General features: G+C 46.8%; 1 protein-coding gene across 1 annotated transcript in view; it reads left to right on the forward strand.

Moving 5' to 3' along the window:
- Window positions 1-5,386: 5,386 nt before the first annotated feature.
- The window catches only part of HOMER2 (homer scaffold protein 2), a 198,942-nt gene continuing 178,872 nt past the window's right edge, over window positions 5,387-25,456 (forward strand). Inside the window, exon 1 of the mRNA XM_044283260.1 lies at window positions 5,387-5,714. Coding sequence (XP_044139195.1) covers window positions 5,710-5,714 — 5 coding nt within the window. The 5' untranslated portion in view covers window positions 5,387-5,709. The remainder of the gene's footprint in view (window positions 5,715-25,456) is intronic.

Genomic DNA, 25,456 nt, shown 5'->3' on the forward strand with positions numbered 1-25,456 from the left:
GAACTGTATGGAGTATGCGGTAGACACAAGTGACACTGTCTCACCTGTCCCCTCTATATACACCATACACAGATTCACCTGTCCCCTCTATATACACCATACACAGTGTCACCTGTCCCCTCTATATACACCATACACAGTGTCACCTGTCCCCTCTATATACACCACACACAGTGTCACCTGTCCCCTCTATATACACCACACACAGTGTCACCTGTCCCCTCTATATACACCACACACAGAGTGTCACCTGTGCCCACCACATAAGACAATGCATAGAGTATGTGGTGGGCACAGGTGACACTGTGTGTGGTGTATATAGAGGGGACAGGTGACACTGTGTATGGTGTATATAGAGGGGACAGGTGACACTGTGTATGGTGTATAGGACAGGTGACACTGTGTATGGTGTATATAGAGGGGGCAGGTGACACTGTGTATGGTGTATATAGAGGGGACAGGTGACACTGTGTATGGTGTATATAGAGGGGACAGGTGACACTGTGTATGGTGTATATAGAGGGGACAGGTGACACTGTGTATGGTGTATATAGAGGGGACAGGTGACACTGTGTATGGTGTATATAGAGGGGGCAGGTGACACTGTGTATGGTGTATATAGAGGGGGCAGGTGACACTGTGTATGGTGTATATAGAGGGGACAGGTGACACTGTGTATGGTGTATATAGAGGGGACAGGTGACACTGTGTATGGTGTATATAGAGGGGACAGGTGACACTGTGTATGGAGTATATAGAGGGGACAGGTGACACTGTGTATTGTGTATATAGAGGGAAAGGGTGACACTGTGTGTGGTGAATATACAGAGGACAGGTGACACTGTGTATGGTGTATACAGAGGGGACAGGTGACACTGTGTATGGAGTATATAGAGGGGACAGGTGACACTGTGTATGGTGTATATAGAGGTGACAGGTGACACTGTGTGTGGTGTATATAGAGGGGACAGGTGACACTGTGTATGGAGTATTTAGAGGGGACAGGTGACACTGTGTATGGTGTATATAGAGGTGACAGGTGACACTGTGTGTGGTGTATATAGAGGGGACAGGTGACACTGTGTATGGAGTATTTAGAGGGGACAGGTGACACTGTGTATGGTGTATATAGAGGGGAAGGGTGACACTGTGTGTGGTGAATATAGAGAGGACAGGTGACACTGTGTATGGTGTATACAGAGGGGACAGGTGACACTGTGTATGGAGTATATAGAGGGGACAGGTGACACTGTGTATGGTGTATATAGAGGGGACAGGTGACACTGTGTATGGTGTATATAGAGGGGACAGGTGACACTGTGTACAGTGTATATAGAGGGGACAGGTGACACTGTGTACAGTGTATATAGAGGGGACAGGTGACACTGTGTACAGTGTATATAGAGGGGACAGGTGACACTGTGTACAGTGTATATAGAGGGGACAGGTGACACTGTGTATGGTGTATATAGAGGGGACAGGTGACACTGTGTATGGTGTATATAGAGGGGACAGGTGACACTGTGTATGGTGTATATAGAGGGGGCAGGTGACACTGTGTATGGTGTATATAGAGGGGACAGGTGACACTGTGTATGGTGTATATGGAGGGGACAGGTGACACTGTGTATGGTGTATATGGAGGGGACAGATGACACTGTATATGGTGTATATAGAGAGGACAGGTGACACTGTGTATGGAGTATATAGAGGGGACAGGTGACACACTGTGTATGGTGTATATAGAGGGGACAGGTGACACTGTGTATGGAGTATATAGAGGGGACAGGTGACACTGTGTATGGAGTATATAGAGGGGACAGGTGACACTGTGTATGGAGTATATAGAGGGGACAGGTGACACTGTGTATGGTGTATATAGAGGGGACAGGTGACACTGTGTATGGTGTATATAGAGGGGACAGGTGACACTGTGTGTGGTGTATATAGAGGGGACAGGTGACACTGTGTATGGTGTATATAGAGGGGAAGGGTGACACTGTGTGTGGTGAATATAGAGAGGACAGGTGACACTGTGTATGGTGTATACAGAGGGGACAGGTGACACTGTGTATGGTGTATATAGAGGGGACAGGTGACACTGTGTATGGTGTATATAGAGGGGACAGGTGAGGCAATGTATGGAGTATCTGGTGGGCACAGGCGACACTGTGTATGGTGTATATAGAGGGGACAGGTGACACTGTGTATGGTGTATATAGAGGGGACAGGTGACACTGTGTGTGGTGTATATAGAGGGCACAGGTGACACTGTGTGTGGTGTATATAGAGGGGACAGGTGACACTGTGTGTGGTGTATATAGAGGGGACAGGTGACACTGTGTATGGTGTATATAGAGGGGACAGGTGAGGCAATGTATGGAGTATCTGGTGGGCACAGGTGACACTGTATGCTGTATATAGAAGGGACAGGTGACTGTATGAAGTATATAGAGGGGACAGGTGACACTGTGTGTGGGGTATATAGAGGGGACAGGTGACACTGTGTATGGTGTATATAGAGGGGACAGGTGACACTGTTTGGTGTATATAGAGGGCACAGGTGACTGTATGGTGTATATAGAGGGGACAGGTGACACTGTGTGTGGAGTATATAGAGGGGACAGGTGACACTGTGTATGGAGTATATAGAGGGGACAGGTGACACACTGTGTATGGTGTATATAGAGGGGACAGGTGACACTGTGTATGGAGTATATAGAGGGTACAGGTGACACACTGTGTACAGTGTATATAGAGGGGACAGGTGACACTGTGTATGGTGTATATAGAGGGGACAGGTGACACTGTGTACGGTGTATATAGAGGGGACAGGTGACACTGTGTATGGTGTATATAGAGGGGACAGGTAACGCTGTGTGTGGTGTATATAGAGGGGACAGGTGATACTGTGTATGGTGTATATAGAGAGGACAGGTGACACTGTGTATGGTGTATATAGAGGGGACAGGTGACACTGTGTATGGTGTATATAGAGGGGACAGGTGACACTGTGTATGGAGTATATAGAGGGGACAGGTGACACTGTGTATGGTGTATATAGAGGGAAAGGGTGACACTGTGTGTGGTGAATATAGAGAGGACAGGTGACAATGTGTATGGTGTATACAGAGGGGACAGGTGACACTGTATGGAGTATATAGAGGGGACAGGTGACACTGTGTATGGTGTATATAGAGGTGACAGGTGACACTGTGTGTGGTGTATATAGAGGGGACAGGTGACACTGTGTATGGAGTATATAGAGGGGACAGGTGACACTGTGTATGGTGTATATAGAGGGGAAGGGTGACACTGTGTGTGGTGAATATAGAGAGGACAGGTGACACTGTGTATGGTGTATACAGAGGGGACAGGTGACACTGTGTATGGAGTATATAGAGGGGACAGGTGACACTGTGTATGGTGTATATAGAGGGGACAGGTGACACTGTGTATGGTGTATATAGAGGGGACAGGTGACACTGTGTTTGGTGTATATAGAGGGGACAGGTGACACTGTGTATGGTGTATATAGAGGGGAAGGGTGACACTGTGTGTGGTGAATATAGAGAGGACAGGTGACACTGTGTATGGTGTATACAGAGGGGACAGGTGACACTGTGTATGGTGTATATAGAGGGGACAGGTGACACTGTGTATGGTGTATATAGAGGGGACAGGTGAGGCAATGTATGGAGTATCTGGTGGGCACAGGCGACACTGTGTATGGTGTATATAGAGGGGACAGGTGACACTGTGTATGGTGTATATAGAGGGGACAGGTGACACTGTGTGTGGTGTATATAGAGGGCACAGGTGACACTGTGTGTGGTGTATATAGAGGGGACAGGTGACACTGTGTGTGGTGTATATAGAGGGGACAGGTGACACTGTGTATGGTGTATATAGAGGGGACAGGTGAGGCAATGTATGGAGTATCTGGTGGGCACAGGTGACACTGTATGCTGTATATAGAAGGGACAGGTGACTGTATGAAGTATATAGAGGGGACAGGTGACACTGTGTGTGGTGTATATAGAGGGGACAGGTGACACTGTGTATGGTGTATATAGAGGGGACAGGTGACACTGTTTGGTGTATATAGCGGGCACAGGTGACTGTATGGTGTATATAGAGGGGACAGGTGACACTGTGTGTGGAGTATATAGAGGGGACAGGTGACACTGTGTGTGGTGTATATAGAGTAGACAGATGACACTGTGTGTGGTGTATATAGAGGGCACAGGTGACACTGTGTGTGGTGTATATAGAGGGGACAGGTGACACTATGTGTGGTGTATATAGAGGGGACAGGTGACACTGTGTGTGGAGTATATAGAGGGGACAGGTGACACTGTGTGTGGTGTATATAGAGGGCACAGGTGACTGTATGGTGTATATAGAGGGGACAGGTGACACTGTGTGTGGTGTATATAGAGGGGACAGGTGACACTGTGTGTGGTGTATATAGAGAGGACAGGTGACACTGTGTGTGGTGTATATAGAGGGGACAGGTGACACTGTGTGTGGTGTATATAGAGGGGACAGGTGACACTGTGTATGGTGTATATAGAGAGCACAGGTGACACTGTGTATGGAGTATATAGAAGGGACAGGTGACACTGTGTGTGGTGTATATAGAGGGGACAGGTGACACTGTGTATGGTGTATATAGAAGGGACAGGTGACACTGTGTATGGTGTATATAGAGAGGACAGGTGACACTGTGTATGGAGTATATAGAAGGGACAAGTGACACTGTGTGTGGTGTATATAGAGGGGACAGGTGACACTGTGTATGGTGTATATAGAGGGGACAGGTGACACTGTGTGTGGTGTATATAGAGGGGACAGGTGACACTGTGTATGGTGTATATAGAGAGGACAGGTGACACTGTGTGTGGTGTATATAGAGAGGACAGGTGACACTGTGTATGGTGTATATAGGGTACAGGTGACACTGTGTGTGGTGTATATAGAGGGTGCAGGTGACACTGTGTGTGGTGTATATGGAGGGGACAGGTGACACTGTGTGTGGTGTATATGGAGAGGACAGGTGACACTGTGTGTGGTGTATATGGAGAGGACAGGTGACACTGTGTATGGTGTATATAGAGGGGACAGGTGACACTGTGTGTGGTGTATATAGAGGGCACAGGTGAGGCAATGTATGGAGTATCTGGTGGGCACAGGTGAGGCAATGTATGGAGTATCTGGTGGGCACAGGTGAGCCTGTGTGTGTGCTGGTCAGCGCGGGCACAAGCAGGCGGGCGCATCCTTGGCACCTGTGCAGACTGACGATTATCTGGGGCAGGATTACAGGTGACGCCGCGGCTTAGGGAGTCCGGGATGAGCGCTGCACCCGCCGGGACCGAGGCTGACACTCGGCTGGCAGGCGTGGGCAGGCAGCAGCCCCGTCCCTCCTCCATGTGGGAGGCTGCGCTGCCGCTAGGAGCAGGTGGGATCCGCTCTGTGTCGCTGCGCTGAGTCCACGCTCACTTCCTACACACTTCCTGCGGGAGAGGATCGCTCCGGAGCCGGCAGCAGGAGAGGCATGGCAGCGGGCAGCAGCCTGTAGATCTCCGCGGATTACTGCGCCCTCCGGAGAAGCCCGAGGAGGACTTAAATAGCAGCTGATGCGAGAGCTCCTGATCCCCGGGAGACCACACACAGTCCGCCCGCTTGTGAGAGGAGCTGCCCGGCACCATGGGGTGAGTGACCGATGCTATCACTTGTGCCTCCCTCTGGGGAGCCGGCATCACCTGCACTCCCGACCAGCACAACTTTCCCAGGGCGGACTGGAACCGTTATATGCTGGTCTGCTCCATCATAACCTAACCTGTGATGAAACGCTCCATTATATGATGGTCTGCTCTCTTATTACATTCCCTCTATAATCAACTGTTTATTGTGACCCAACATTATATAAGGAACTGTTCTATTATAAGCCAAATTGTATAATGACCAGCTTTATTACAACTGTGCTGTAATCACTGTCTCCTTACAACCTAACCTTCTCTAGTAACCAGCCCTATTATAACCTAACCTTCTCTAGTAACCAGCCCTATTACAACCTAACCTTCTCTAGTAACCAGCCCTATTATAACCTAACCTTCTCTAGTGACCAGCCCTATTACAACCTAACCTCCTCTAGTGACCAGCGGCCCTATTATAACCTAACCTTCTCTAGTGACCAGCCCTATTATAACCTAACCTTCTCTAGTGACCAGCCCTTTTATAACCTAACCTTCTCTAGTGACCAGCCCTATTATAACCTAACCTTCTCTAGTGACCAGCCCTATTATAACCTAACCTTCTCTAGTGACCAGCCCTATTATAACCTAACCTTCTCTAGTGACCAGCCCTTTTATAACCTAACCTTCTCTAGTGACCAGCCCTATTATAACCTAACCTTCTCTAGTGACCAGCCCTATTATAACCTAACCTTCTCTAGTGACCAGCCCTATTATAACCTAACCTTCTCTAGTGACCAGCCCTATTATAACCTAACCTTCTCTAGTGACCAGCCCTATTACAACCTAACCTTCTCTAGTGACCAGCCCTATTACAACCTAACCTTCTCTAGTGACCAGCCCTATTACAACCTAACCTCCTCTAGTGACCAGCGGCCCTATTACAACCTAACCTCCTCTAGTGACCAGCCCTATTACAACCTAACCTTCTCTAGTGACCAGCCCTATTATAACCTAACCTCCTCTAGTGACCAGCGGCCCTATTACAACCTAACCTCCTCTAGTGACCAGCCCTATTATAACCTAACCTTCTCTAGTGACCAGCCCTTTTATAACCTAACCTTCTCTAGTGACCAGCCCTATTACAACCTAACCTCCTCTAGTGACCAGCGGCCCTATTACAACCTAACCTCCTCTAGTGACCAGCCCTATTACAACCTAACCTTCTCTAGTGACCAGCCCTATTACAACCTAACCTCCTCTAGTGACCAGCGGCCCTATTACAACCTAACCTCCTCTAGTGACCAGTGGCCCTATTATAACCTAACCTTCTCTAGTGACCAGCGGCCCTATTATAACCTAACCTTCTCTAGTGACCAGCCCTATTATAACCTAACCTTCTCTAGTGACCAGCCCTATTATAACCTAACCTTCTCTAGTGACCAGCGGCCCTATTACAACCTAACCTCCTCTAGTGACCAGCGGCTCTATTATAACCTATCCTTCTCTAGTGACCAGCCCTATTATAACCTAACCTTCTCTAGTGACCAGCCCTATTATAACCTAACCTTCTCTAGTGACCAGCCCTATTATAACCTAACCTCCTCTAGTGACCAGCGGCCCTATTACAACCTAACCTCCTCTAGTGACCAGCCCTATTACAACCTAACCTTCTCTAGTGACCAGCCCTATTATAACCTAACCTCCTCTAGTGACCAGCGGCCCTATTACAACCTAACCTCCTCTAGTGACCAGCCCTATTATAACCTAACCTTCTCTAGTGACCAGCCCTTTTATAACCTAACCTTCTCTAGTGACCAGCCCTATTACAACCTAACCTCCTCTAGTGACCAGCGGCCCTATTACAACCTAACCTCCTCTAGTGACCAGCCCTATTACAACCTAACCTTCTCTAGTGACCAGCCCTATTACAACCTAACCTCCTCTAGTGACCAGCGGCCCTATTACAACCTAACCTCCTCTAGTGACCAGTGGCCCTATTATAACCTAACCTTCTCTAGTGACCAGCGGCCCTATTATAACCTAACCTTCTCTAGTGACCAGCCCTATTATAACCTAACCTTCTCTAGTGACCAGCCCTATTATAACCTAACCTTCTCTAGTGACCAGCGGCCCTATTACAACCTCACCTCCTCTAGTGACCAGCGGCTCTATTATAACCTAACCTTCTCTAGTGACCAGCCCTATTATAACCTAACCTTCTCTAGTGACCAGCCCTATTATAACCTAACCTTCTCTAGTGACCAGCCCTATTATAACCTAACCTTCTCTAGTGACCAGCCCTATTATAACCTAACCTTCTCTAGTGACCAGGCCTATTACAACCTAACCTGCTATGATGAACAGCTTTATTATGTCACACAACATTATATAATAATTTTCTCTTACTCTCACTGTTTAGTTGGTTTGCATTGTTAATGGTGTGTGGTATTGAGGGTGCTGTGCAGTCATTATTAGTGTTGAGCGAATTTGTGTTTTCAAGTTTGGTGTACTAGGTTCAGGTTATCTAAGAATTCCGTTATGGATTTCGCTACCACGGACAATAACTTTTGGTCAGTGGTAGCGGAATCCATAGCTGAATTCTTACACAAACCCGAACTTAAAACCACAAGTTCACTCAACACTAGTCATTAAAGCCTCATTCGCATGTCAGTGTTTCACGGACGTGTGCTGTACGTGTTCTCCACGGACAGCACACGTCCCTATTCATTGTGTATACACTGATGTGTATTCAGACATCAGTGCTTTAGCACGGCCTGTGGGTCAGTGTTTTCCGCACGGATGCAGGCTCTATTTTGTCCGTGTTCACAGATTCATCACACCCATTATAGTCTATAGGTCCGTGAAAACCACAGATGCCATCTGTGTTTCACTGATAATTAAGAAGAGATTCTTTGAAAAGGATTTTTCAGCTGTTCAGTGTCAGTGAAACACGGACAGCAAAAAACGGACCCAACGGATCCTTCACGGACAGCTTCACGGATGCATCACTGACGACCTGCTCACATATTTGAGTACCAACGTGTGAATGACGCTTAACAATGCAGACCAACTAAACAGTTGGAGCCCAGTGCGTCCCATACAGCATGGTAGTTGACCACAGCGCGGCCGTGTTGAATCATTGTGGTTTTACCCTTATAATCCAAAATTCTGTATCAATAATGACCCGATGCATTATAGCCCAATATTCTATAATGACCAGCTATATTATAACTCGAGTCTATAATGACCAGCTGTATTATAACCCAAGAGTCCTTTAATGACCAGCTGTGTTATAACCCAATACTCTATAATGACCAGCTGTATTATAGCCCAATATTCTATAATGACCAGCTGTATTATAACGCAAGAGTCTATAATGACCAGCTGTATTATAACCCAAGAGTCTATAATGACCAGCTGTATTATAACGCAAGAGTCTATAATGACCAGCTGTATTATAACGCAAGAGTCTATAATGACCAGCTGTATTATAACCCAAGAGTCTATAGGCATAATTTGTATATTACAGACCATTCTAAAATAAATTGCCGCCTTATTTCCGAACATTCGATCATAAACCACTTCATTAGTATAGAACATCCTATAATTAGCAGCTCCATAAATATACACTGTTCTGTAATCAACTGTGCCATTAATATGCAACTTTCTCTAAGGATTGCCACAAGTTGGCTACTCCATAATGAACAGATCTGCTACTGAACTGAATATCAGTATGAAACCTTCTATACTGATTGTCCATAATAAACCGTGCCCTGAAGGTTCTATAATAAACTACTCAGTGATGGGTAGCCTTCTATAATGAACTGCTCCATTATTATACCATATTCTATGCTGCTGTGTTGATACCCAATGGACCATGGAAGTAAATTGCCATTTCTATACCGCATGCTATAACCATTGGTAATAACTGCTCCACTGAGGCAGGGTATTCTAGATTCATTAAAATCTAGAACAAAAGTACTAATCTGAATTAAGCAATAAAAAAAAAATATATAAGGTGTCAGCTGTTCTCCTGATCATGCAAACAAAAGGTCATTTGGGATCTTGTAGATTTTAATATAATATGTACGTTACAAATATATAGGAGTATTCCGACTACAGGTAGAACAGAAATTCTTGATAGTTGGGGGCCCACACCTGGCTCCCCTGTTGCCTCTTAGCACCCGGTAGGGAAGCAGGTTTGTCATCTACGTACTAAAGTCTGCGATGGCAAGTTACATAAAAAGGTAAGCGCTGCCACTTTCGGGTAGTTTCACATGAGTGTGTTCAGTATGGGAAATACTCTCCGTGTGACAGCAGTACTTCCCCGCCTGAACACTGCTCCTGTGACATGAACTCACAGCATTGTAATGATTTATTATGCTGTTTGTTCCTGTGTTCCAGCCCCTAACCGGAGTAGTTTTCACTTCGCTTTTGTGTCTGTTTCCAGATGTAAAAGATGGTAAATGTGTCGGGCCCCATGTCCTGGACCCCGCCACTGCCAAGTGGCAAGCAAAGCTTAAAGAAAACATTGTCGCCAGGGAACTTAAAAAGTGTCAAAACAGGTCTTGTGACTTTTTTAATGTCGATAACCGGCGTATTGCCTGTAGTAAGGCTACCTGCGGATTACTTTGTTTCTTTGCGGAAATTGACCTGCCGTTCGGATTTAGAACTCCACAGCATGTCAACTGCTTGTGTGATTCATTTTTTTTTTGTGTGCGGATTTCACCCATTGCAATGCAAAGAGTGAGATTGTGGTGTTGATTTGATGTGGTTTTGTCGCAGATCTCAGCCGTGCATTGAAGAGGGTGAAATCCACACAACAGAACCGCACAAAGAAGTGACGTGCTGTGATTTCAAAATCTGCACAGCAGGTCGATTTCCACATGGGGCAAAAAAGCGAAGTGTCCATGAGATTTGTGGTGCTGTATTAGGGCTCATGGACACGGCTGTGTTTTGCAGTCCGCAAAACATGGATACTGGGCGTTTGCATGCCTATATATAATATATATATATTTGTGTGAGGCGCTTACGGTAGTACAGTGAAGAACCCTAGGAAATCAGGGAATAAGCGTAGTCGGTTGTGGTGTGCCGAAACCGAGGATGAGGTAGGCCTGAGAAAGAAGAGGGCCCACCCAAGGATAGAGATATGGAAGAAATGAGTTGTAAATGAGTGGAGTGGTGGGAGGGTCAAAGCTCAGACCTGCCCTAAATAGGCTGGAGGCGGACCTCAGCCCCTCCCACAAATCCAGGCAAACTGCCTTCACACTTGTGTGAGGCGCTTACGGTAGTACAGTGAAGAACCCTAGGAAATCAGGGAATAAGCGTAGTCGGTTGTGGTGTGCCGAAACCGAGGATGAGGTAGGCCTGAGAAAGAAGAGGGCAAAAATGAAATAACCAGTTATTGTAGTCAAATATACATGAATAGCTCAACCCGACATGTTTTGGAAAGTATCTCTTAACTCTTGTTTTGGATTGGGAATGTATCGCAAGTAAGCGGATGACTTCCAGCGCCCCAATTCCTGATGACATGAGTAGGGGCGTTGGCACTGGAGGCCGTGGACGCGGCTCCAAAGCGAAAGGAGTGCCCTGAGTAGTTGGCTGCGTTGAGGCCCAGTTGTGTGAGGGATGACCTGACATGGGTCATGAAGGTGGTGGTGGTGAGTACCGAACCATGTAGTGAAGTAGCGGTTGAGAGGGTAGAAACTTGTGACGTTGTCTGTAAGCATCCAGAACCCTGACTGGACACCATCTGTTGTGCGTGGGGTGATATGAAATGTTGACGGGTAAGTGCTGACTACTCTTGGAGTGAGGTAAGGTCAGGACGTAATGATCCATGTGTTTTGCCAAGTGGGAGACAAGAAGACAAGGTGTGGCTTGGGTCGTGTAGGTTGTGGTGAATTTCCCGGGCCTCAGGAACCGTAGAAGGCCAAGTAAATTGCTGTTTTAAGGATGGAGTTGGTATCTGCTTCAGAAGGCTTGGCGTCTAGTAATTCGGATGATGCCTTGAAAATATGACTGTTAACGGGTAGCCTCTGGGCTGGACGTGCGGGTTCCGCTTTCTAAATACCTCTGAGTATGGTTTTGATTTGGTGAGAGGCCATGAAACTGATGTTATTAGGGTGTAAGATTAGCATGTGGTGTAGAATGTCAGTGAGATAGAGTATGATGGCGTTGTATGACATTTGAGTTTAAGGTGGCAAAAGAAGCAAACCCCAGAAGAGAAGCCATGACAAAAGGGGGCGTGATGTTATGTTCCAGGAGGAATCAGACAACCTAAAAATAAAGGTCAGAGAAAATGATAACGTGAGAGACTCTAATGGCGCAAGCCACGTGTGCGAGTCACCACAAGATAATTGTATGCAAGCCACAGATGACCGAGCCATGCGAGCGGGTCTGAAGGCAGAAAAGACATGGAACCTACTGGTTGCGGGACCACGCAGCTGGCCTCGACTGGCGGACTTGTGTGTGTAGAATTTGAATGGGGAAGCGATACGTGAGAGACTCTAATGGCGGAGCCATGCGTGAGAGACTCTAATGGCGGAACCATATGTGTAAAAATGGCACGGAGAAGCCATGCATGAGAGACTTTGAGGCGGAGCCATGCGTGAGACTCTAAAGGCAGAGCCATATGTGTAAAATCCACCCGGAGAAGCCATGCGTGAGAGACTCTAATGGCGGAGCCATGCGTGAGAGACTCTAATGGCGGAGCCATGCGTGAGAGACTCTAATGGCGGGGTCATGTGTGTGAAATTAGTACGGAGAAGCCATGCGTGAGAGACTCTAATGGCGGAGCCATGTGTGAGAGACTCTAATGGCGGAGCCATGCGTGAGAGACTCTAATGGCGGGGTCGTGTGTGTGAAATTAATACGGAGAAGCCATGCGTGAGAGACTCTAATGGCAGAGCCATGCGTGAGAGACTCTAATGGCGGGGTCGTGTGTGTGAAATTTATACGGAGAAGCCATGCGTGAGAGACTCTAATGGCGGAGCCATGCGTGAGAGACTCTAATGGCGGGGTCATGTGTGTGCACTTAGTACGGAGAAGCCATGCGTGAGAGACTCTAATGGCGGAGCCATGCGTGAGAGACTCTAATGGCGGGGCCATGTGTGTAACCCTAGAACGGAGAAGCCATGCGTGAGAGGCTCTAATGGCAGGGCCGTGCGTGAGAGATTCTACTGGCGAAGTCATGTGTGTGACACTAACGGAGAAGCCATGCGTGAGACTAATGGCAGAGTCGTATGTGTGAAACTAACACGGCAAAGAAATGCGTGAGAGACTCTAATGGCGGAGTTATGTGTGTGACACTGAAACGGAGAAGCCATGTGTGAGAGATTCTACTGGCAAAGTCGTATGCGTGACACTAACAGAGAAGCCATGCGTGAGACTAATGGCGGAGTCCTGTGTGTAACACTAAAACGGGGAAGCCATGCGTGAGCGACTCTAATGGCGGAGTCATATGTGAGAGTCTCTAATGGCGGAGTTATGTGTGTGAAAGTAAAACGGCGAAGTAACGCGTGAGAGACTCTAATGGCGGAGTTATGAGTGTAAACTAACCGGCGAAGTAATGCGTGAGAGTCTGTAATGACGGAGTAATGTGTGTAACCTAAACGGCGAAGTAATGAGTGAGGGACTCTAATGGCGGAGTTATGTGAAACACTAAAACGGAGAAGCCATGTGTGAGAGACTCCAATGGCGGAGTTGTATGTGAAACACTAAAACGGAGAAAGCCATGCGCGAGAGACTCTAATGGCGGAGCCATGCGTGAGAGACTCAAATAGCGGAGTCGTATGTATACAACTGGACGGAGCAACCATGCGTGCGAGACTAATAGTGGGGTCGTGGGTGCGTACTAACCGGAGAAGACACGCGTGGGAGACCAATGGCGGAGTTCGGTGTGTAAAACTAAAACGGAGAAGCCCTGCGTGGGAGATTAATGGCAGATGAAATTATTATTATATATATATATATTTTATTTTCCTTTTTTTTTTTTTTTCCCCACTTATGCGACCCCCCAATGACTCGCATAACCATGACCATCTCTGACAATGAACTTGAGACACTACCCCGTCTACAACCGTATGGTACCCCTAATGGACAACACGAAGAACGGTCACCGGGCCCCCGAAGCCAAGGGACTGAACGGGGTGACCACACGGTGATAAGTAGTTAAAGGGACTCTGTCACCAGTTTCTAACCCCCACTTTTATAACTATGGTTCTCTCTATTGTCCCCTTCTCATTACAAAGCTGCTGTTAGAAGTAAAATCCGCCGTGTAGTTTTCATATAAATCACTTTTATCTAACCTGTCAATCTTCAGTATAAGGTGCCCAGGGCGTTTCTGTTGTTCTGAATGTGCCGGTTTTCGCCGCCGCCGTTGGTGCCCAGCTCCTCCCATGTTCTTTTCTGCGCCACCTCGATGTTATGCAATCCTCCTCCGGCTCTCGTCAGTGCCCCCTCCTCCTTTGCAAAGATCTCGCGCGTGCGCACAGGCCTGTGCCTGATGCGCCCGTGCGGACGTTTAGTTTCTGCCTCGTGGAGCGTACTGCGCATGCGCGCGATCCGGCCATTCACTCGCGCGCGAATGCACGTGCGCGAATGCGCGCGCACGTGCGCGAACGCGCGCGAATGTGCGCTCGCTTAGTTCAGCCTCCTCATAAGACGAGCAGTGCCGCCAGCCACTCAGCTTCCGAATGAATGAATGGCCGGATCGCGCGCATGCGCAGTACGCTCCACGAGGCAGAAACTAAACGTCCGCACGGGCGCATCAGGCACAGGCCTGTGCGCACGCGCGAGATCTTTGCAAAGGAGGAGCTTTAGTGGAAGCAGGGTAAAACGCATGATGTAAGAACAAGTGGGTGAATGCAGCACTGGATGTGAGTGGTGCCTAACTCCTATGCCTAGAAATGAAAAGAAATGCAAATCGTAAGAGCAGGTGTGTGTACCTGGTGGTAAGAAAATCTCAGAATACGTGTAAAGAAAAATACGTCTATGCTAGCCCGCCTAAAGGGGTTAAAGAAAGTGGTAAGACGAGTGTGGACTGTGGTGCGAACGGACACATGACCTTGATGGGATCATGAAAAAACGTGAGTGTGAAAACAAGTACCTGCTTGCGCGTGTGACTGGTTGGATCGAGACGTGAGAAATGAGGCTTGGCATGTGGGCTGGAATGACCGTCATGGACGTGTGACCGCCTGGTCTACGTAGGCGCCATACCTATTTTATTTGTTTATTTATTTATTTATTTTTTATTATTATTATTATTATTATTATTTTTTTTTTTGGGACTATGGACTATATGGCGGGGGTTTATCCTTCTTTTTTTTTTTTTTTTTTTTTTTGGACCATGGAGCACGAGGGTGATGTGGCGGGTTTTAGACTAGGTTACCGTACCTGGTAGCAAGAAAAGATTCACTGGACACACGTGCAGCGCAAATGTGTTTAAGCTTGACCGCCTAAAAAAAGGGGTTTAGACAGAAAGTAGTATGCCGAGAGTGGACTGTGGTATGAACGTCGGCATGACCTGAGAGGATCATGACGTCAGCAGCAGTGGTGCCACGGCTGTGCGGATGGCGTGCGAATTGAGGCCCGTGACGTGGGGGATTTGTTGCGGAACGTGTAATCAGCAGACCGTATGTTTTTTTTTTTTTTTCCATATGGCGTTTTTTTTTTTTCCCATATGGCGGGTTTTTTAGTTTTTTTTCTCTATGGCGTTTTTTTGTTTTCCTTTCCATATGGCGTTTTTTTTTTTTTTTTTTTTTTTCCCATATGGCTTTTTTTTTATTTTTTATTATCATATGGCGTTTTTTTTTTTTTTTTCCCATGGCGTTTTTTTTTTTTTTCATATGGCGGGTTTCTTTGGTGATTGTGTGATGCGTTTTGAATGGTGTGGATTTTATTGTGGTGGATTTGTTTATACATTGATGTTGGCATGGCGGGTGTGTTCCCTGATGCAAGCTCTTGTGATGATGACTTGCGCCCCCCCTGAATGCGCTGCCTGATGGAGGGGAGCGGTAGCTGGATCTGTGGTGCTGGTGCAGGGGTCATGACGTGAGCAGCAGTGGTGCGAAATGAGCCCCCGTGACGTGGAGGAAGGTGTGATTCGCAGACCGTGTTTTTTTTTTTTTTGTGCCAGGACTATATGGCGGGTTTCTCTTCTATGACACTGAGGGAAATTATTTTTTTTTTTTTTTTGGGACTACATGGCGGGTTTCCTCCCTATGACACTATGGAGCTTTAATTACATAATTTTTATTTTTCCTTTTTCGGGGTACGCGGGTGATGTGGCGGGTTTTATAATGAAGGGGGACTGTGGCCTGGTGTGGTGGGGGGTGTAGGTGTGATGGGGAACAGTCTGAGCCCCTCCTGGGTTGCGCCGCCTGTGGGAGGGGGGCAGTGGCTGCAGCCTGGGGCAGAGTGTTGTGGTTGGACCGGGGCCGAGCAGACCTGTGGCGGCCCCCTCCCCACACACCAGCCGCACCAGCGGACGGCCGTCGGGATACCGCGCACGCGCCGACGCGCATGCGCAGTACCCCGGCCGCGCGTGCGCAGACCAGGGACCGGGACGCGGGCGGCCGCCATCGGCAGGAGAAGCAGCGGGACGGGCCGGTGCAGCGGTGGGGAGAACGAGGAAGTCCGCAGCAGCAGCGCTGAAAGTGGAGGGGGAGAATGTGTGGTGTTGCTGGAACGAGCCAACCATGTGGCGGGTGTGAGTGCGGGCACATGTGTGGGAGGTTGCCGTGGTGATGGAGGGAAACTGAAATGGTCGCAGCCCCGGGAACGATAACCCGTGCTGTCTGGTGACTTGGAGTAGGGATGCAGCGCAGTCGTGTTCTTGCATGATCCGGAGCATGACAGACAAGAAAAAAGCCAGTGACTTGTGAACGAAAAAATAGCGTGACATGAGTGAACGAAAGGTGAAATGAATTGAGCTAGTACAGGGGACAACCGTGAGGCCCCGTGCTGTACCGTGTGGATGACTCATTGACAGGCATAACTGACACGAAAATCGGCATGATTCGAGAGTGAGAAAACCTGACCTGAGTCCAACAATGGCGAAACGAAAATGAGTGGCACAGAGGAACAAGCGGAGAGGCCCCGAGCTGTACCGTGTGGACGACCCACAGCTTCACGGGCCACGCGACCCACAGTGAAACCGGGCGGAGCAGGAAGAACGGAAACAGGAATGCTCCAAATCCAGAACACCGACGGCGACGAACTTCCAGAAACTCAGCAACTCGCAAGCAAAACTCCCGCGACTCCCGAAGCGACTCTCTCTGTCAAAGCTCAGACCTCGGACGGTGCAGGAGCCAGGTAAAGGGGGTGCCCTAAATAGGCTGGAGGCGGACCTCAGCCCCTCCCACAAATCCAGGCAAACTGCCTTCACACATATACACACACACACTCACCTAAAGAATTATTAGGAACACCATACTAATACGGTGTTGGACCCCCTTTTGCCTTCAGAACTGCCCTAATTCTACGTGGCATTGGTTCAACAAGGTGCTGATAGCATTCTTTAGAAATGTTGGCCCATATTGATAGGATAGCATCTTGCAGTTGATGGAGATTTGAGGGATGCACATCCAGGGCACGAAGCTCCCGTTCCACCACATCCCAAAGATGCTCTATTGGGTTGAGATCTGGTGACTGTGGGGGCCATTTTAGTACAGTGAACTCATTGTCATGTTCCAGAAACCAATTTTAAATGACATGGTGCATTATCCTGCTGGAAGTAGCCATCAGAGGATGGGTACATGGTGGTCATGAAGGGATGGACATGGTCAGAAACAATACTCAGGTAGCCCGTGGCATTTAAACGATGGCCAATTGGCACTAAGGGGCCTAAAGTGTGCCCAGAAAACATCCCCCACACCACCACCACCAGCCTGCACAGTGGTAACAAGGCATGATGGATACATGTTCTCATTCTGTTTACGCCAAATTCGGACTCTACCATTTGAATGTCTCAACAGAAATCGAGACTCATCAGACCAGGCAACATTTTTCCAGTCTTCAGCAGTCCAATTTTGGTGAGCTCGTGCAAATTGTAGCCTCTTTTTCCTATTTGTAGTGGAGATGAGTGGTACCCGGTGGGGTCTTCTGCTGTTGTAGCCCACCTTTCTTTCCCATTCTGACATTCAGTTTGGAGTTCAGGAGATTGTCTTGACCAGGACCACAACCCTACATGCATTGAAGCAACTGCCATGTGATTGGTTGACTAGATAATCGCATTAATGAGAAATAGAACAGGCGTTCCTAATAATTCTTTAGGTGAGTGTATATATATATTATTATTATTATATATTTTTACACATAAATCCGTACTATTTATTGCAGTTTTTCTAATCGAACGGCAGCGCAAGGGGTAAACTAAGAAGCTGGTATTTGTAAATTTGCCCCAATATTGTGTCCAAAGATTGTGCAGCCCCGGTGTCGGGGATCATGCACATGAACGTATTTTTGGTCTGCATCCAATCAGCATGTTTTGCAGGTCAGATGTGGACCCGTTCACTTCAATAGGGCTGTAAAAGATGCGGATATCACACCTGTGTGGTGTCTGCATCCATATGTCTGTTCCGCAGCCCTGTAAAAAATAGAACATGTCCTATTCTTGTCTGTTTAACAAGGATAGGACAGTTCTATAGAGGGCAGGAGGTTGCGTTCCGCGAAAATGCGTAGCACGGATGGTTGGTGTCTGTGTTTTGCACATCCGCAGTTTACTGACAGCAAAACGGGCATGAGCCCTTATAGTGACTAGTTTAGTTGCTCATATCTCCAGAAGGATATTGATACTTTGGAGAGAGTTCAGAGAAGAGCTACTAAACTGGTACACGGATTGCAGGATAAAACTTACCAGGAAAGGTTAAAGGACCTTAACATGTATAGCTTGGAAGAAAGACGAGACAGAGGGGATATGATGGAAATGTCTAAATACATAAAGGGAATCAACAAGGTAAAAGAGGAGAGAATATTTAAAAGAAGAAAAACTGCTACAAGAGGACATAGTTTATTATGCTGTTTGTTCCTGTGTTCCAGCCCCTAACCGGAGTAGTTTTCACTTCACTTTTGTGTCTGTTTTCCTAAAAGAAGAAAAACTGCTACAAGAGGACATAGTTTTAAATAAATTATTTCAGCAGCTGTCTTAAAGAGGACCTTTCACTACTCTACAAACGAAAAACTAACTATACCTGTGGGCAGAGCGGCGCCCAGGGGTCCCCCTGCACTTACTAGCAAGTCTGGGCGCCGCTCCGTTCGCCCGGTATAGGCTCCGGTGCCTGCGCTCCCTCTGACTGTTTTCTTGTAGGAGGCGTGTCCCTTGCTGCACTGCTGGCCAATCGCAGCGCACAGCTCATAGCCAGGCTATGAGCTGTGCGCTGCGATTGGCCAGCAGTGCAGCAAGGGACACGCCTCCTACAAGAAAACAGTCAGAGGGAGCGCAGGCACCGGAGCCTATACCGGGCGAACGGAGCGGCGCCCAGACTTACTAGTAAGTGCAGGGGGACCCCTGGGCGCCGCTCTGCCCACAGGTATAGTTAGTTTTTTGTTTGTAGAGTAGTGAAAGGTCCTCTTTAAGCAATACTTGCCTCACTACTTTGATATCTTTGTGGTATCCACTTACCAGACCACCTTGTGTGCATTGGATCGTTATAATGATTGAAGCAGATGGATGCAGGTCAATGGCAGAGTCCCTGTTATATAACTTCTGCACATCTCTGGATACTGTCACCCTGTCTTCCTTTACTCTCAAACTCCTCCATCAGTCAAATGTGCCTTTCAAATTCTTGCAGGGTGACAGGGAAGGGATACCTGCTGTCACCACTGCTTCCCTGTCATTCACATAGCGTATTTTACAAAAGAGGGTTATAGCAAAGTGCTGCATTTCTTAAAGATAACTTGCTACTTGGACAATTTTCTAATTTAGGGTCCACTTAACGGGGTTGTCCCACTAAGACCTCTTATCCCCATCTACAGGATAGGGGATAAGTATGTGACCGCTGGGGCCCCTGTCGATCTCAAGAACAGGGGCCTGTGCTCCACTTTTGAATGGAGCAACAGACCTGCATACATGTCCGCTGCTCCATTCAACATTATGGCAATACCGAAGAGAGCAGAGTACAAGTGCCCATAGATTTGGACGGAGCGGCAGCAAGCATGCGTTACAGTGGAGCAGGGGCCCCAGCAGTCGGACATCAGCAGTTCAGACATTTATTCCCTATCCTGTAGATAGATAACCCCTTGAACAGCAGCATGATAACCCTTGGCCATCGATCCTGATAATTGCTTTGTTCATTTACGTGATCGTCCCATGCTGAGACCTGTGATGAATGCAGATGTCAGCTTACTATGGTATTCCATATTACAAGTACAGGTCTGTACTGCTAGTAGCCAAGACGATACAAAAGTGCTGGAAGAATACAGAGGACGCCTGCCTCTTCCTGCCCCTCATGGAAGTGATGGACACCGTGCATATAAAAGAGCCTGCCAGTCACCATCCCTCTTCCTTCTTTACTTCCTGCCTTCCTTCCTCTGTCCATCTCTCCTTTTATCTTCTAGGCCGTGAGCATCTCGCATTTTCCCTTCCACAGGTCCCGTGCTATGTTACAAATTTCTATTCTTGTCCTCAAAATGGCCAAAAATAGGTCATTTTCTACACAAATATGGATGCGGACAACACACGGTGCACTGTCCGCATCTCTTGCGGCCCCATTTAAATAAATGAATGAAATACGGTTGTGTGTATGAGGTGACCAGCTTATAGCGACCTGCTCTGGGCTGTGACCAATACATTCTTGAATCAAGGCACATGAAGTTAGCCTTTAAGGCCTGGAATAGTCCAGGCCTGAAACTTTTTGTAGCGCTACTGATGGGTGCGATGCTTTTTTTCACGCATCAGTTTTGCGTTACGTGAGAGTCGCAGCATGTTCTATAATCTGCATTTTTCACGCAGCCCTGGCCCCATAGAAGTAAATGGGGCTTCAGTGAAAAACGCATTGCATGCGGATGTAATGCGTTTTTCACTGACGGTTGCTAGGAGATGTTGTTTGTAAGCCTTCAGTTTTTTTTTCACGTGGGTGAAAAAGGCATCAAAACGGATTGCATCGTAAATTTTCATACACCCAGAGAATGTGGAGGAACACAGAAAGCATCAAAACCGGAGCAGCAGGGGATCGATGAGTAATACTCCTATTATAGTATATGTCTGACTTCTTTAAAAAAAAATTTAAGAAATAAAAATGATGGGCCATGCGACATTTTGAATTTATCTCCCCTACTGCTTATTGGAAATTGATTTTTTGCAAGAAACAAAGTAATCACATTCACAAACAGTAGCCGTGAAGGTGTTGATATATAAAATAGAGGCAATTATTATCTCAGCACCGCACACGTACATAATGGCTTAATGACTGGTGCAGAACAATACCATGGACTGTTTATCCCGAGCTGCTGTATATCTGAGGGATGACGCCGCGTCTTTCTGCCGGCAGGCTGAGATTTCTGAGCAGTGCGCTTGTGTGCGGCTTTTATAGAGGAGAGAACAGGTTTTATGAATGAACTTGTCAGCTGTTCCCGCTCTGCAGCCGCGCACGTGTCACCTGACTTGACTCTCCACAGCTAGATGTGTCCTTGTTTAAAGGGGTTTTCCGATTTTAAGTAATGGAAGCTTAAAGGAGTTGTTCAGTCACCAAAAAATGTATTACAGCCTGTTCAGAATTCTGGAAATAATAAAAGCAGTAGCCATTTATCAATCCCCCACTGCGGCCAGTTCAGTGTTTTCCAGGTCCCCACCGCTCTCTGTATCTTGGTGTCCAGTGATGACTATTTAACATGGACGTGTGCCCACTGCGTTCAGTCGGTGGTTACAGTGAAGAGCAGTCCCCAGCTGCAGCGGGCATGTGCCTGTGACAAAACATTACTGCTTGACAGTGATGGCCAGTTCAGTGTTTGCCAGCGAACACATGCGGGCTGCCATCTTGACTCACAAGTCTGGCAAAGCACAGGTAAGCCCTTGCCTGTGCCCCGAGCCGGTCTGAAATCAAATGCAGTCACCGGGAGCAGGCAGTTCCGAGAACAGCCGCCGGGGGCCTTCATCGGGCTGTTCTTGGAACTGCCTGCCCCCGGTGACCGCATTTGTTTCAGACCGGCTCGCGGCACAGGCACAGGTAAGGACTTGCTGGCGAACACTGCAAACTGGCCATCACTGCTGCTTGACACCAGGATACAGAAACCAGCAGAGACCCGGGAGGGGATTTGTAAAGTGATCATTTTTGGTAGACATACAACCAATTTTATCACTGTAAAAAGAATGGGAGTCATTTAAAACGGGCAAAAGTTTTTGGTGTAAAAATTGTTGTAAGACCCCATTTTTGGACTTTTTAATGTCCGAATGACAATATTTTGTTTGTGGGGGCTGGGTCGGGTCATCAGGCCCATTGAATTTACTGGCGCAGATTGATTAAGATGCAAAGGAAAACAGGCTTAGTTGCCCATAGCAACTAATCAGATTCCACCTTTCATTTTTCAGAGCTCCTTTGGAAAATAAAAGATGGAATCTGATTGGTTGCTATGGGCAACTAAGCCAGTTTTCCTTTACAACAGTTTGATAAATCCCCCCCCTCCCCCACTAAATTTTACATCTGGTGCTCGACAAAAAGGGTACAACTCGCAGCAGTGCCCCATGATGTTTTTTGTAATGATAGTCAATGGTGTCGCAGTGTGACTCTCGCGCAGAAATCCAACTTGGATGGATTATAGTGTGACTGTCGTGTCGCAGTTGCAACATGTCACAGTCCGACACCATGGACTATCATTACAAAAATGTTGCACACCAAATGTCGTTGTGTAGCCCTAGTCTAAAAGAGGAGTGAAAACGACTCCAGTCGGGGCTCAGAGTAATTTTTACTCCAGATGCACAGACTGGTGGCCATGCATCTAGTTTATGTTGAGGCCTGAGCGTAGTCAAAAAATGAGGCGCTTTCACCATCAGTGTATTACACCTGTCTTTCTAAATAACCCCCAATATGTTCTGCAAATTAAATGTAATATTGGGACACAATACTACATAACACATAAACTCTATAGAAGCAGTTTCCTAGAATACGTTTTGTAGAATAAAAAGCACAAATTAAAAATGTAGCAAAGTAATTATGTAATATACGTTTTTTACTTTGCCCCTACTGCACAATGACCACCGCAGATGCCATCATATCCAAACAGTGGACACCAGGTTAGAACCGGCGATGCATTGTTTTCCGTTGTAAACTAAAAACCACCACGCAACATGTTAGTGTGAACAGAGCCTAATATATTGAAAATGATGAGGAATGAAAGGATCAAATTGCTGTATAACTTTTCATTTACGTCCAACCAGAAAATCTATTTCATTCTCATCTATCCCTGTAGGTGGCGTTTTTCATATGTACTGTACATCTGCATTGGAGTAGTAGACAGTAAACTGTAGGGTATTTTTCTTGCTTTGATGGTAAGGGGGACCTATGAAATTTCTGAAAAATGTCAGTCATGTCTTAAGCCTCATTCACACATCCGTGCTCAAATCCGTGGGCAGGTGGTCATTAATGCATCCGTGTTGGGTCCGTGTGTCCATTTATTTTTTTCTGTCCGTGTTGCGTCCGCGTTTCACTGACACTGAACAGCTGAAAAATAATTTTCAAAAGCATCTCTTCCTAATGATCTGTGAAACACGGATGCAACTCAGATGGCATCTGTGGTTTTCACGGACCCATAGACTATAATGGACGTGATGGATCCATGAACACGGGCAAAATAGAGCATGCATCCGTGCTGAAAACACTGACCCACGGACCGTGCTGAAACACTGATGTGTGAATACACACATTCAAATGAATGGGAATGTGTGTTGTCCGTGGAACACGGACGTGTGAATGAGGCTTTAGGCTGGGTTTTCATGTTCAGTTTTTGAGGTCAAACCAGGTGTGGATCAAAAATGCAAAGTAAGCATAAATGACAGATACAGCCTCACCTGTTTTTAATCCACTCCTGGTTTTGGATCAAATTAGTGCGTCAGAAAACCTTAATGTGTAAGTCCAGCCTCGGGGTGCTGTCACACGTGCAGGGTTTGTTCATGTCTCTTGATGTAGTTTTTGAAGCCAAAACCAAAAAATGAATTCAAAGAGCAGAAGTATCTGTATACAGTCTCTCTTTTGATGATCCACACCTGATTTTGATTTAAAAAAAACATGAGCAAAACCTGCATGTGTGACAGAACCTCCAGAAGACCACCTGCGACCTAGACTAGAACTTTCTGTCATGGATTTTCATGAGATTCTCCCATATTCTGTGTGTATTTTGGGTTCCTGTTTGCAAAAGACCACCACTCTAGAAGACAGTTCTTCACAGCAATTGTGGGTGGTCGTCTTCTGGAGGTTCAGCTGTATTTGTTATTTTTTGAGTCATGAATGATAATTCATTGTGAACCCGTTGACCATACTTATTTATTTTCAGTAGATGATAAAACTTGTACTGAATGGATGGAGATGATTCATGTTGCGCTATACACTGTGCTGAAATATTTCCAGTTGCTCATCTTCACGAGAACCTTTTTGTCATCAATGTTCACCAGCAGTTTTTGTTTCCTGAATTGGAGTGGTTTGGGATGTAACAATCCAGACCAATATGTTCTTAACCTTTATGAGCGCCCTAGGCCTTGGGGAGGCAGTGACCTGTCCACCAGTGTCACAGTGTCAGTGAAGACACAGCTGCCCGTCAGTAAGAAAAATGAGGTCACATGCACAAACGGCAAGTAGCCAAGTGTTCCAGCAGATCCTAGAGATGATGTCAAGATGCTCTTGAGTGCATGAAGAAAGGTTGTTGTTTCACGCACGTTAACAGGACAACTAAGGCTTCCCTTACACATACTGTAAGATAGTTATTTTCATGTAATGCCCCTGGTCATGCATGGTTAGCTAATATCATCATTCTTGGCCCAGATTCACATACAGTAGTGGTGCAGTGGGAGCAGTGTAAAAGAAAAATGTATATTAATATTATTATTGCGTTTTTTTTTTTTTAGAAACGTTCCTAAGAACTATTTGTGGCAAAGCATGATTGTGGCACTGTGTAATGTCACACTGGCCTTTTTTTTATTTTATATATTTATTATATGCATTTATTTAGCGCTTCTATATTCCGAATCACTTTACAGACATTGGCATCAAGCTGTCCCCAATGGGGCTCACAATCTAAGTTCCCTATCAGTAGGTCTTTGGAGTGTGGGAGAAAACCGGAGTACCCAGAGGAAAAGCACACAAACACGGGGAGAACTTAGAAACTTTAGAATTTTTTATCTTTCACATTTTTTTATGCAAATACATTTTTTAAAGAGGACCTTTCATCGGTCCAAACATTGTGAACTAAGTATTATGACATATACAGCGGCGCCCAGGGATCTCGCTGCACTTACTATTATCCCTGGGCGCCGCTCCGTTCTCCCGTTCTGTCCTCCGGTATGTTCGGGGACTTGGTTATAGTAGGCTGGGCGTCTCCTTCTCCTAGGCTGTAGCACTGGCCAATCACAGCGCAGAGCTCACAGCCTGGGAGAAAAAACCTCGCTACAGCCTAGGAGAAGGAGACGCCCAGCAGAACAAGGGCAGACTCCGCCTACTATAACCAAGTCCCCTAAGTCTCCACCTACTATAACCAAGTCCCCAAACATAACGGGAGAACGGAGCTGCGCTCAGGGATAATAGTAAGTGCAGCGAGATCCCTGGGCGCCGCTG

Source organism: Bufo gargarizans, chromosome 2 (assembly GCF_014858855.1).
Source record: "Bufo gargarizans isolate SCDJY-AF-19 chromosome 2, ASM1485885v1, whole genome shotgun sequence".
Classification (NCBI taxonomy): domain Eukaryota; kingdom Metazoa; phylum Chordata; class Amphibia; order Anura; family Bufonidae; genus Bufo; species Bufo gargarizans.